General features: G+C 35.3%; 1 protein-coding gene across 1 annotated transcript in view; it reads right to left on the bottom strand.

Moving 5' to 3' along the window:
• Nucleotides 1–14598, bottom strand: part of ROBO2 (roundabout guidance receptor 2) — a 252777-nt gene that overhangs the window by 119090 nt on the left and 119089 nt on the right. The window contains exons 8-9 of the mRNA XM_036753392.1: nucleotides 11400–11605; nucleotides 938–1019 (exon numbers count right to left, since the gene is read on the bottom strand). Of these exons, the coding sequence (XP_036609287.1) occupies nucleotides 938–1019; nucleotides 11400–11605 (288 nt within the window). The remainder of the gene's footprint in view (nucleotides 1–937; nucleotides 1020–11399; nucleotides 11606–14598) is intronic.

The raw sequence follows: 14598 nt of genomic DNA on the forward strand, positions 1-14598 counted from the left end.
ATTTCTTTTTAAAATCTTAATTGGTTTGTGTGTCCCCTTTGTATTCATATCACTCCCTTCATAAAACGTCATTCCTCCTCCTGTTGGAATTGCTTCCCTTTCTGTCTTCAGAATTTCTTAACATCTCCCATGCCCCCTGGACTGACTTCCCTGTAGCATTTGAGACCATGACGTACTACACCTACTGGCTCTTCTGGATGCTCTCACATGGACCCCTTAGATTGACTTTAGGTCTACAACTTTGGGACTTAAAAAAAATGAACTTAGCATCATCCGGTGCCTAGGACAGTGTTCTGACCACAGGCACAATCAGTACATGTTTGTTGATTTAAGTACTGTCTTTCAAATGGCTACACGCAGAGCCTTATTTTTAATCACATTTATCATATTCTTGACCTGACATTGGTAGACATTGGTGAGGAGAACTGTGGCAATACCAAAAAGACATATGATATGCTCTCTGGCATAAATGCACTTAGAATGGCTAATGCTGATTTCTTCTTCATCAATACTTAGGCAGATCTTTGATACAATCACTTCTGGTGCTCCCTTCATAGTCACAGTCTCTATACTTTCTCAGAGCAACACTTTGTATTTCTAATGATTTCAGAAATTACTGCCAATCCTCCTCTCCTCTCTTCCTTCTAAAATACGATCACATCGAGGTTAGCCTTCTGTTATTTAGGCCTTCTACATGTAAATAGGGTGGAACTGAGACAACAAATCACAATCTGCACCTGGTCCTATCTAGTGGAAAGAACTGTTAGAGCTTAGGCACAGCTTTGCAGAACCCTAAAAACCTTCAAGTTCTTGGAACATTACATCAGTACTTTAGTGGAGGTTCCATTTAATTGAAGTTATTTAATGAGGCATAATTTTTTATCCTTAAAAAAAAAATTTGAATGTCCTACTCTCAAGGCATTCACTAGGAACTCACCAGTTACATCTAACACAGCACTCCATGACGTCTCTCCACTTGAACTTGTAGCCACACATGTGTAAGTGCCAGTATCAGAAACCTATGGTGAACAAAAAGGGGTAGTACAAAACATTTCAAAGTAATTTTTCTAAATAAATATTACATTTCAATTGAGGTAATCTTTAATTCCTTAAAGTAAAAAACAAATGTCTAACAGCCTGTTATAAGGTAAACAATATGAGAGAAGTAGAAGTAATTTTCAGTTAGCAAATTTTTAATTTCGTTTTCATAATATTTCTACAATTGATTTTTTAAATGATATGGGAAAACCACATTATGTTTCATCTTACCCTACCACATATTGTTATGCTATGACATAACAATATCCACTTATATACTAATTTTGAATATTTGCCTGAATATCTATCTGCCTATGTCTTTAACTATCTCTGTATTTCTTTCCTTTCTTCTTTGTTACAATTCATGGCTATTGTCCTCATTTGCTAATATCAATTTGCAAGGAGAATTTGTAGTGTCACATTTAAAAATTCAGAATAATATTTCTCAGAACACTCAGGAACATGAGCTGATATCAGAAATTATTTCAATAAACCTGTAAATGAAGTTATATGCCTCAAAAAATTGCAATTGAGAGACTATGAGATAGATGGGCAAGTAAACAATAAATAAATAGACATACTATTTCCTTTTTTTTTGTTATCTCTTACTTCCTATTTTCTCTAAACACATGGAAATGTGTGAAGAATGAAGTAAAGAAGTTAGGTGGGAGAAGAGGAGTAAAAGTCTTTTGCTTGAAGAACCCCTTGTTCTCTTAAGAATTAAAACTCCATCCCTATACCCAGGCAATCTGACTGTGGCCTCTGTCTCCCTCCCAAGGATTCCTGGCACGAATCTAGGGCACTCACCTCAGGTCTGCTTGCTCCAGAGATTTCCCCAGCTCTCTGGAAATCTTTTCTGAACCTGGCTCAAATTAAACTGCCAGTTCTTGTCTCTTGGTTGTACTACTGCAGGCCATACTGTTGGCTGATCCTGTCCATTGTAAGATAGGCCTTCTGCATCTTTTTGGGACACAGGGTGAACCCTGAGGGAGGGCCTTGAATTTAGCTCTCTTAAAGGATCTTCCTTAAGCCACTAATATTTGCCTAGACTCTTTCCTCGATGGTTAGCATATTCCCATCCCATCATATTCTCTTTATCCTACTGATTCTGAATCTTTGGCTGGTCAAGTATAAATCTGATTATCCCCAAATGTATGCTCCCTCACTTCCAACCTCCTTGAAACAACTCCTCCCTCCGAATTTCTCAATACATATCTATTTCCTCCACCGTACTCTCCGGAATCCCTGCTCAAAAATTTAATAACTTGAGGCAGTTAGGTGGCACAGTGAGTCAAGCACCGACCCTGGAGTCAGGAGGACCTGAGTTCAAATCCGACCTCAAACACTTGACACACTTACTAGCAGTGTGACCTTGGGCAAGTCACTTAACTTTAATTGCCTTTCCTTCCCCCCTCCAAAAAAATTAAATAACTGGTTTTATGTCAAATTGTTTCCTTTCTTACTTCTTCCTCCTTACTCCTTAATGAGACACTGCAACACAGGCTGACCTTTCTAGTACTGGTTAACTTTCATTTATATCTTTAACTCGCAACTTAGGTCAGGGTAGTCAGGATTCACTGCTACTATAGGACTTTCTCTGTACCACCACCATGACTCAGTATTCTCTACTCAATAAATTAAAAAAAGTAAGTCCCTACCATGTGCCAGACACTGCGCTAAGTGCTGGGGATACAATGTTCACTATCAGGTTGACAGTCTTTTTCGACTCACTGGCTTCTGCCCTCACATTAGGAAACTAATGTTCGAAACCTCTTCACTCCTCTTCAGGCTTCCTGGGTCTATTTCTCCCTCCATCCTCTCAGATGACACTTTTGACTTATACTTCACAGAAAAATTAAGGCTATTGGAAGAGATCTCTCTTCTCCGCTCCTCATCTTCCCCTACTATTTCTTCTCCATTGTCTTTCAGGAAGAAAGACCTTCTCATTGACAAGGCAAAGCCCTTTCTTTACATGCATCCCTGACTCAATTCCTTCTCATCTTCTACAGCAGATTGTTCCCTCTATTATCCCTATTCTCTCTAATGTTGAGTCTTTTCTTATCTACTAACTTCTATGTTGCAAAATTACCCACATTTCCCTCCTTTATAAAAGAAAAAAAAGGTGCAAGAAACCATCCTTTTGTCCTACCATGCCTACTAGCTAGCATCCTATATTTCTAGGCATCTTCCTGTCTAAACCTATTGAGAAACATGTGATCAATTTGGTTAATTTGATTGAGAAACATTGACAAATATTATTTACAATCAATGCCTCCACTTCCTCTCCTCCATCAGTTTTAAACTCTGTGCATTCTGGTTTTTGACCTCATTATTTGGTGAAATCCCCTTCTCCAAAGTCACCAGTGATCTTTTAATGGGCAAATTTAATAGTCTTTTCTCAGTCTCATCTTCCTTGATCTGGCTGCTGTCTCTGATACTGACTACCCATTTCCCTCGAATACTCTCTCCTCTCTAGGTGTTTGGCACTGCTTAATTCTAGGTTTCCTCCTACCTCTCTGACTGTTCTCTCTTGGTCTCCTTTGCTGCATCTTCATCCAGGTCACACCCACTAATGCTAGATGTCCCTAGTCTGTCTTCTCCCTCTTATCTTGTTTAATGATCTCAGATTCTATGGGCTCAGTTATCATTTTATGCATCTAATTTTCAGATCTATGTAACTTACTCTACTCCCTCTCCTAAGCTACACTGTCTTGCATCATCAGTAGCCTCTTACACATTTTAAATAGGATATCCTTTAAGAATCTCTGACTCAGTACGTCCAAAGCACACCTTTCTTTTCCTCAAAACCCTTTTCTCTTCTTCACTTTCCTGTTACTACTTGAGGACATTATGATGCTCCCAGTCATCTGGGTTCAAAATTTGGATGTCATATGTGACTTCTCTCTCATATTCATAACATATATCTAATCAGTTTCCAAGGCTTGTCATTTCAACTTTCACAACATCTCTTACTTGTGTCTCCTTCTCTTCTTTCATACACCCACCACACTGGTGCTACTGTAATAACCTTCTGGTTGGTCTCTCTCCACTCTGCTCAGTGCTCCACCCAGCTATCAAAATGTTCTTCCAAAAAGGCAGGCTGAGCATGACATTCCACTCTTATTTAATAAACTCTAGTGGTTTCCCATTAACTCCAGGAACAAATATGAAATCCTTTCCTTGATTTCTAAAGCTCTTCAAAACCTGGCTTCTTCTTGCCTTTCCCATCTTCTTCCCCCTTCCTTACCCCATGTATTCTGCAATTCAGTGTCGATACAATACCGTATCTCATAACACTGGACATTTTTACTTGTCCTCTATGCCTAGAACTCTCTCTCTCTTCCTCCTCATCTCTCTCTCTCTTCCTCTTCATCTCTGCCTCCTAGCAATCCCACCTTCTATAAGAAACCTTACCCAGTTCTCCTAAATCTTAGTGCCTTCCCTCCAAAGTATCTCCAATTTACCTTGTGTACATTTTGTATATAGTTGTTTTCATGTTCTCTCTCTCAATAGACTATGAACTACTTGAAAGTAGGAAATGTCTTTTGCCTTTCTCTGTGTCCTTGGCACTCAGCACAGTGCCTAGCACACAGTCGGTGGCTAATAAATGTTTGCTGTTGATGAACAATAGCAGCTGAGGTATGTAGATAGCTCATCCATCCATCAAGTTGTTCTATATGACAAGGAGGTGACTGATGACTACAAGTGTGCAAGTGTGTTGTGTAAGCATGTATGGGTGTATACACATAATTGTATATATGTGCATGTATGCCCACATATATCCATGTGTATGTGTGTACATATATGTATTATGTATATTTACACACATACACATGTGTGTACACATGCACATGTGAGTCTGTAAGTAGCAGTGAATTCTGACTCCCCAAACCACAATCACACATACACGTGCACACACACAGAGATATTATATATACACACACATACATGTATACACACATACATACATGTATACACACATGCATTTATATATACATATATGTAATTATATATATACAGATACAGAAATTTTATTATACCTCTAATTATGTGCATATCTAATACATAGATGTTATTAATTTCGGCAAAATATTTTGATATATACATACATATGATATGCAAATCTTTATTCATTTCTGCTATATAGTTTGAGATATGTAAATAGGCAAGATCTGTATTTCTTTCTTTCTTTCTATCTCTATTTAAAATGAAATGGAAGAAGTGAATAAAATCTGTGTATCAGATAGATATATTGCTTTCCAACACAGATTCAGAGAATTTTTCAGTTCAAACAAACCTTAGAGGTTATCTAGGGTAAATTCTTCAACATATTATGCTCTTAAGCCTTAAAAAAAAAACCCCAAAACTTTCTGATATTCCACTGATAGTTTAAACATGATTTTAATTGTATTTCATGTAGGAGATTCCTTGCACAATTTGTTATTTGTGAGTGGTGCAGAGGACAAAGATGAGGAAAGAAGGAAACTGAAAGGGAAAGGAGAAAGAGAAAGATATACCCACCTGAATGCAGAATTTCAGAGAATACCAAGGAGATAAGAAGGTCTTCTCAAATAAGCAATGCAAAGAAAACAACAGAATGGGAAAGACAAGAGATCTCTTCAAGAAAGAGATATCAAGGGAACATTTCATGCAACAATGGGCACAATAAAAGACAAAAGTGATAGGGATTTAACGGAAGCAGAAGGAATTAAGAAGAGCTAGCAAGAATATACAGAAGAACTATATAAGAAATATCTTAACATCTCTGATAACCAGGATTGGTGTGGTTATTGATCTGGAGAAAGCATTGCTAACAATAAGGCTAGTGGAGGTGATGGAATTCCAGCTGAGCGATTTAATATAGTAAAAGATTGTTGTTAAGGTACTGCACTCAATACGCCAGCAAATTTGGAAAACCCAACAGTGGCTACTGAATTGGAAAAGATCAATTTATATTCCAGTCCTAAGGAAGAGCAATGCTGAAGAATGGTCAAATGAAAGAGCAATTGAACTCATTTCATGCACCAACAAGGCTGTGCTTAAAATTCTGCGAGCTGGGCTTCAGCAATTATGTGAACTGCGAATTATTAGGAAAGCAGGCGGGATTTCAAAGAGGGAGAAGAACTAGTGACCAAATTGCCAAGATTTGTGCACTATGAAATTAAGCAAGGTAGGTCCAAAAAACCATCTACTTCTGCTTCACTGACTACACTAAAGCCTTTACCTATGTGGATCTCAACAAATGAGGCAAGTTCTCAAAGAGATGGGAGTACCAGATCATATTACTTGTCTTGTCAAGAACCAACAGTTAGAACTGAACGTGGAACAATTAACTGGTTAAAAATCTGAAAAGGAGTATGACAAGGCTGCATGTTGCCACCTTATCTATTTAACTTATATACAGAGCACCTCATGTGAAATGCTAGGCTGGATGAATTAAAAGCCAGAATTAAGGTTGCCAGGAGAAACATCAACAATCTCAGATATGCAGACAATACCATTCTGATGACAGAAAGTGATAAAGAACTAAGAATCCTCTAGATGAGGGTGAAATAAGAAAGTGTAAAAATTGACTTGAAACTTAACAAAAAAACCTAAGATCATGGCAACTGGCCCCATGACTCCCCGACAAACTGATGAAAAAAAGGAATCAGTATCATATTTTATATTCTCAGTCTCAAAGATCACTGCTGACAGTGACTGTAGCCATGAAATTAAAAGACACTCCTTGGAAGGAAAGTTATAGAAACTCCGGACAGCATCCTAAAAAACAGAGACATCACCTCACCGACAAAGGTCTGTAGAGTCAAAGCTATGGTTTTTCTAGTAGCAATGCACGGCTATGACAGTTGGGCTATAAGGAAAGTTGAGCGTCCCGGGACTGACACTTTAGAATTGTGATATTAGAGAAGACTTTTGAGAGTCCTTTGGACAGCAAGGGATTAAATCAGTCAATACTTAAAGAAATTAATCATTGGAAGGTCAAATACTAAAGCTGAAGCTTAAATACTTTGGCCACATAATGAGAAGACAGGACTCATTGGAAAAAACCATGATACTGGGAAAGATTGAAGGCAAAAGGAGAAGAGGACGGTAGAGGATGAGATGGATAGATGGTGTCGTGGAAGCAATGAACATGAGCTTGGACAAACTTCAGGAGATAGCGGAGGATTGAGGGGCCTAGTCTGCTGGGGTCACAAAGAGTAGGACATGATTGAAGAACTGAACAACAAAAAAGAGGACAAAGACTTTGTGATTAAGTCACCAATGAATGTATGGGGATTAATGAAAGGTGTTTTTTAAATTCCTAATTTGCTTTTTAATTCTGTAATATTGTATTTCAAAAACTTCAGTGCAGCAATATATACGGTCTCAAAGGTTTGAACCAAAAGAAGTATGGGGGAAATACTTGGGGCTGGACAGATGCAGTTCCCTACCCTCCCATCAGTGCTATATTTTACCTAGACATACAAAATTCTACCTCTAGTGGCTATTGTTGGCTGGGATAGATAATCAAGAGGTTCAAAGGGCTAATAGTAATGGCAGAAACTAAATAAGAAAGTATTATAGCTTGATGCAGTACACTATTTGTAGCAGTAGATTTATTCCAATTCAAGTGAACCAACTGAAAAGTTCATAATAAAAATGAATAATCTTAAAACCTAAAAAAAAAAATGCTTTTCCTAGAGAAGTATTTAGAAAAGGCATAAAACAAAGGGCAAATAAGGAAACTGCAAATCATTCCAGTATTCTTGCCAAAAAAATTCCAAATGGTGTCACAAAGAGTCAGATGTGACTGAAAAATGACTGACTAGCAAAACAAAACAAAGGGAGGTTGAAGATGAATGTAAATCTTAATATTGTCTCATGGCATGCACTTAATTTGTATATTTCTTGGTTATGCATTATTTCAAAATGAAAAAATTATCCACACAACTATATTTTGTTAAAGTACAAAGTTATTGAGCATAATCATAGTATATAGACAGTGTCAAACTAGGAATTAGAAAAAAATCCCATTTTAAATCTCTTAAAGTGGTAAAAGACACTAAATGTATGTAAAATAATCACTATCCATCCATGGTAGAGTACTGGTAGATAGTACACACCTTCTCATTCTAGAATTACTCCAGATAGTTTTATTGATACAGTGAAATGGAATAGTGAATCTGTGTTATAGTAAAATATCAGTGTTTTGAAATGAGTAGATATTTGAAAGTTAAAATCTTCAGTAGAGAATACTTGCTTCCAGCAAGTTAATACTACAATTGGATATTTGGGAAAATGCATATTACAGTCATCTCTCCTTTCAACTTCATTTAAAATTCAAATATCCATCCGAATCCTACACCAAAACCAGGCTGGTACAGAATCTGACCACTACTGAAAATTAAACTGCTGAACAATCTGAAGACTGAAATTCCCAATGCTGGAACAAGAGGAGTCAGTAAGGAAAAAATATTTTAATGGATATGAGAGTAATTCAAGATGAAATACTGGAGTCTATGGAATATTGGGCAAAATTTACTCATATGGTAAGTATGCTAAGGCTGACGGTTCCAGGATTGATTCCCAGATAAATCCTTAAATATTTGGCTTTTATGAGGGCTTTTACAATGCTCACCTTAATTTGTTTTTACTTTCACAAATTTTTAACTTGTGTTTAAATTGCATAGACACAACGCTCTTTACCATATTATTTCCTGGCTGGCAATGTTCTTATTTGAGGGAGAGTCAATAAATAGCACGAATTTCATCAAATCATTAATAAATTTTATTTCATAACAAAACGGTGTGAAAAGAATGAAAAGTACTCAAACACAGTAATGAAGGTATATAGTGATGTGTACATCATACAAATAAAATATCTTTGATAAACGAAAATTCACCTTACCTCATATTATTAAAGGAATGATAGAAGTTGTAGTCACTATAATACTATAGATTTTTTTCAAATGTAGTTCTTCAAGCATTATAGTCATTAGAAACAGAAGACTCTGAAGCATTATTCATGAGCCAAATTTAAAGAGTAGTTTTTGGATTTTAATAAGTTACAACTATAGCATACAAAGCCATGAAATATGCTATGCAAAGAAAAAATCAAAAAGACGAACACAAACAAAAAACTAGTCCTCTTTTACAAATGTTAGTGTTATAATAAGCAAAACACTTTGCATTTTATCGTAGTTTTTGAAGAGAAACATACAACTTTTAATAAGTGTAAATGTGATGAGACATGAGGAATGCTTAGGTAATATTCTATCTCTTTGTCATGGCGGTGAGGTGCAAGTATGAAATTAGTCACCTGAAGCTGTTGTTGCTTTAAATGAGATCTATTTTACCTCTCAAAAACAAGTCACTCATTCAGTTATCAATTAACTAGTAGAAAGATAAACATGCTTCATCCTGCAGTTGGTCTGCTACAGATGTTTTTTGTACTAATACCATTATGGAAAACAAATTTTTAAAAAATTGAAACACCAAGAAGACTATGTACAGAAACTTGTATGAGTAAAAATTAAACACCTTTAAAGATGATCTTTGAAGAAAGAGAATGACTTTCTCCATTTTGATTTTTACCAAATAAAAATACTGTAAATGCTTCTTGTATTTCATAACTCATTTTTATATTATCATCACCCTCACCTTAATTTAGTTTATTTTTTTTCTTTTTACTTTAATCCTAAATAATGTCTTTGTTGGTCACTAGTACTTCCCATTTCTTTTTCCCTCTGTCCTTTCTTTGCATGTGTATGGGCCAGGTGCTTTAAACAAAGAGATTAATGTGCTGGCACACTCCATCACCTACTCTTATGTTTGCAGAGTTGGCTGCAGAGAAGCCCCTAAGAGCTCGTGTCTCAGAGAGACTACTCAGAAATCTGTCAATGTGTGGAAGGTTTGTTTGAGATCATCAAGCTCCCACCTTTAATTGCTGCTTTCCAACACTACTGGGGATCTTGACTATTCAAGCGCACCCTTTAATCCAGCTGTACAGGAAAAATGCATTAACCTTCATGGCCCAAACCTGCCTTTAGCCCAGAGAGAAAAGCTAAATTGTTTACTCAAGTAGAGCTAGCATTAATTTTTTAATAAATTCCATTTCATTGAAAGAAGGTTAACAATTTATGATCAGCGATGAGACAATGAAAGAAAAATGTTATAAATTTATGTTTTCTTTGACCTATACTATCACAACAATACTACTATCCAAGGAAAACCTTGTTTTATTCTATTTTCTCTAAAATAGACTTGAATCATATAAATATAGAACATATAAGATCATTTCAGAGCTGTAGTTAATCTTGAAGCACTCCCTAGAAGTAAACAATAAAAATTTTGATACATGTAACTAATATATACTTACTTTATGAAAATCTACCAACTAAATAGTCCAAATTATGAATATATAAAATATTTACAAATGAAAATGTCATTTCACAAAACAAATATAAGGAATTGCATGGTTTCCAGATATGACCTTTTCCCATCTCTATAGTCCTACATCTCTAGCTGTCTATGAGATATTAACCCTTGTACAGCCTAACAGAAGCTGGTATTTGGCACACTGAAACATAAATCTATCTTTAAATTGACTATTTCCTATACTTCCTCTGTATAATCAACTGATACCATTTTCCTCTTGGTTCTCCATGTCCAATAACTTGACTGATTTTGATTATTCTATTTCCTTCGTCCCCATTTATAGTCACAAAGTTCTGATGATCTACATAACACCTTTTAGACTCACCCTTTCCTCCACTCTTGTACAATCAGCCCCTAGAAGTCAGATCCACATCACTTAATATTAAATGACTGCCTCCAAACATGTCTTCATTTTGTTTTTTCACTTCTGACTACTTAACACATTATTACAACATATTTCCAAAACTTCCTTTCCACAATTTCGTTCTTGTATTAAAGGATATGTAACTCTTCATCTTCCCTACTCATTCTGATTTAAATTGCTCAGCCTCTCTTTGTGATCTTCCAGCAACTTATCTTACCTCCAAACCTATTTATACATCTAACCTCATCTCCCATTATTCCTCAACATGCACACTTTCCAGGTTGGTATACATAAAATTATTGTTCATTCAGTGAAAGACATCTGATATTTCCAAATTATTATTGATTCTGAAGTTGTAAATTTTTTAAAAGAACTTTAGTTCATTATTTGTAAAATTAGTAATATTATGATCTATAAGTAAGATGTATAGAAATCTTGTGTAGATATAAAAGCATTGTTCATACAGTGAAAACTATCATTATTAATTACAGCATGAATAGTAAACATTAATACAAAGAATATCACTTAAATATATAGCTTTGAAGAATCTGGCCATGCCAAGAATATGACTTACACGTAAATTCTTAATCTGCAGCGTTCCTTGTTCTTGTAAAGACGTTCTTGGATCTCTACCCAGAAAAGTGAATCCTTCCTTTAACCAGCTAATAACAGGAAGAGGATCACCCGTGGTTTTACATTTCAGCAGGGCTGTACCGTCTACTGCTAATGTCTGGTTGGCTGGGCCTTGTAGAATTATAGGTGGAGGCCTATCTGTCAAAACTAAATGATAAAGAAGATTTCAGAATATTTTACTAATGTACAGTCTTATAAGGTCATTCAATCTATAAGTTGAGATAAAAAAGCACATCTACTGAACTTATAAAATAGGTATTTGACCTTAATAATTAGATGATTTACTGTGTTCATAATTATTTAGAAAGACAACGACTTGCTGATAATGAAATGATAATATGAGCTATTTTTAGTTTTTTTATAAACTATTGATTGTATTTAAAACCACTTAAAGGAAAATATTTTCTTGTCTACTTTCATTTGCTTTCATTTTACAATTGCTGATAGTATACAGTGGAATCATCTCCTACCATATCCTCATTAATTTGAGACAGGAATGTTTGCCACTGTGTTTAATGCTTCCTATTTAATAAGACAGATTGCTTAACATGTCTTTCATTATTAAATAATTTTATCATATTTAAAATGAAAAATGTTTTTTCTATATATATTTTACATATGATTGCGTGATGTATTTCACAAAACAATCTAGGTCAGTGTTTAGATAGAATATCCCATTGTCCAGTGATTTATACTCAAAATAATTTTCCACATCCTTAAAAATATTTATTCACTAAATGATTCCACTATCTGCTAATAGGTTAAATACTATTTTATATTACTCATTTATATGGCTTCACTGTTACTTAACATGATGCAAGTGCAGATCTATACAACACTTGATTCTTCCATATTGGTTCTACTAAGTTTCTATAGCAGGTTTACGTATGCTAAAGCCATATGTTAATGGTAAAATTCTGCGATGCTTCCACAGTACTGATGTGCGGATACACATTTGACTATTGCATGTCTCAACTCCTCCAACCTTTTTCAAACTCTGATATTCTTACCTACTCCATAAATTTCAAAGAGACAATCCACTTAGCATGGTGGAAGCCTTTCTCTGATGTTTTCACTGTCTCAGATATGACAACATACTACTTGGGTTTTCTGTTGTTCCTCATGATTGGCCCCTATCTTGTCTTTCATGACTGAGTCATCTCCTTTTGTAATAATAGATAGCTTCAACATCTTTTACGCCACCTCTGTAGCAAAATTCATATAGCTAGCATGTTCTGGTCTATTTACACTCACCGTGTCTTTTCATTGCCACTTAATTACTTGTAATTTTAATTCTTCTAAGAGTGTTGTTCCATGATTCACATTTATGAGACACCATTGGAAGAATAACAGGGCTTGAGTCCACAAATTTGGGATTCTGCTATGGCAAGTAACTTAGGATCGCTGAAAACACTGCATAATTTTCCAAGTGGGATCTACTCAATTCTGCGCTCAGCTTATTTTTTAAGCATTATATAAACAAAATATTGGATTTTCATGTAGTTGTGGCTGGGGATGTTCAAAAAAAAGTATGGTGTTTCTCAGACAAATTTTAAAACGGCCATTAGCCATCCCAAACAAAAATAAAACCCCAGTTAAAATTTCTTCCCTCGAACAGAATATTTCTAAATACATGATTATTTAGCCTAATATGACAAAGATGCTTGTTTTAATGAAAATATCAATTTTTTTAATCTAGTGATTAGTTGTCATTTTTAGACAAGCACATTATCACTAAACAAACTTATCTTTATTTGTAGTCACAATACAGAACAGCATTCATATAAATCTGATGCCAAATTATTTTGCTATATATTATATTAAGGAGAGAAAGGTACATTAAACATTTATTCCATTTTAAAGAACTTAAATAATAAGTGGGCTATGATAGCCATTTTTCTACTTCTTGAAATAATATTCCTAATTGAAAAGTAGAATCATGAAGATACTTAGAAGCATCTTTTCTTTTTCAGGACACATTTATTGAAAGCATAGGAAATACTGGAAACTTTCTACATAGGTCTGGGGATGAAACTATAATATTATATTTGCAGTAAATATAGAACTATTGATGTATAGTAACACAGCTCAAAATTGAGTAGAAGGAGATCAGGGTGGATTTCATTGGAGGAATGAAGCTAAAAGCACAATACAAAGTTACCTAAAGATTTGTGTAGGTCCCCTGTGGATAACTGGGAAAACCTGGATAAGAATTACGCAAAATGAGAAGATGCGGAAGGATGGTGATCTCCATCTGGAGAGTGACTACACACACTGATGAAATCACATAAACATCAGAGTACCAAAGCAATTCTTATGAGAGTTTTTCAAACCTTAGTCGTGGGGTTCCTATTAATAATCAAACAGAAATATTTATTGGGCATGAATAATTAGCAATATGTTTCTCAGAGGCAAGACTTTCTTCCAAAGAAAACGACTATAGTTGGTTTTAAAGGATCATTCTTCTACTCTTTCTAAAAAGACCCCTGAAGTAGGCAATTTTTTCCATTATACTTATCCCGTCTTCTCATCTAGTCATAGGACTTGCCTCTAAGAAGCTATTTTTGTCTTATATATTATGATAATAATGATTTTTGTTATCCTCCCGGTCTTTTATTTTTTTAATTTCTTTTTCTTTTTTTGTTTATTTATTTAATATATTTAGTTTTCAGCATTGATTTTCACAAGAGTTTGAATTACAAATTTTCTCCCCATTTCTACCCTCCCCCTCACTCCAAGATGGCGTATATTCTGGTTGCCCTGTTCCCCAGTCAGCCCTCCCTTCTGTCACCCCACTCCCCTCCCATCCCCTTTTCCCTTCCTTTCTTGTAGGGTAAGATAAATTTCTAGGCCCCATTGTCTGTGTATCTTATTTTCTAGTTGCATGCAAAAACTTCTTTTTTGTTTTTGAACATGTGTTATTAAAATTTTTGAGTTCCAAATTCTCTCCCCTCTTCCCTTCCCACCCACCCTCCCTAAGAAGTCAAGCAATTCAACATAGGCCACAGGCATATCATTACATAAAACCCTTCCACAATACTCATGTTGTGAAAGACTAACTATATTTTGCTCCTTCCTAACCTGTCCCCCTTTATCCAGTTTTCTCCCTTGACCCTGTCCCTTTTCAAAAGTGTTTGTTT

The sequence above is a fragment of the Trichosurus vulpecula genome, chromosome 4, assembly GCF_011100635.1.
Source record: "Trichosurus vulpecula isolate mTriVul1 chromosome 4, mTriVul1.pri, whole genome shotgun sequence".
Lineage (NCBI taxonomy): Eukaryota > Metazoa > Chordata > Mammalia > Diprotodontia > Phalangeridae > Trichosurus > Trichosurus vulpecula.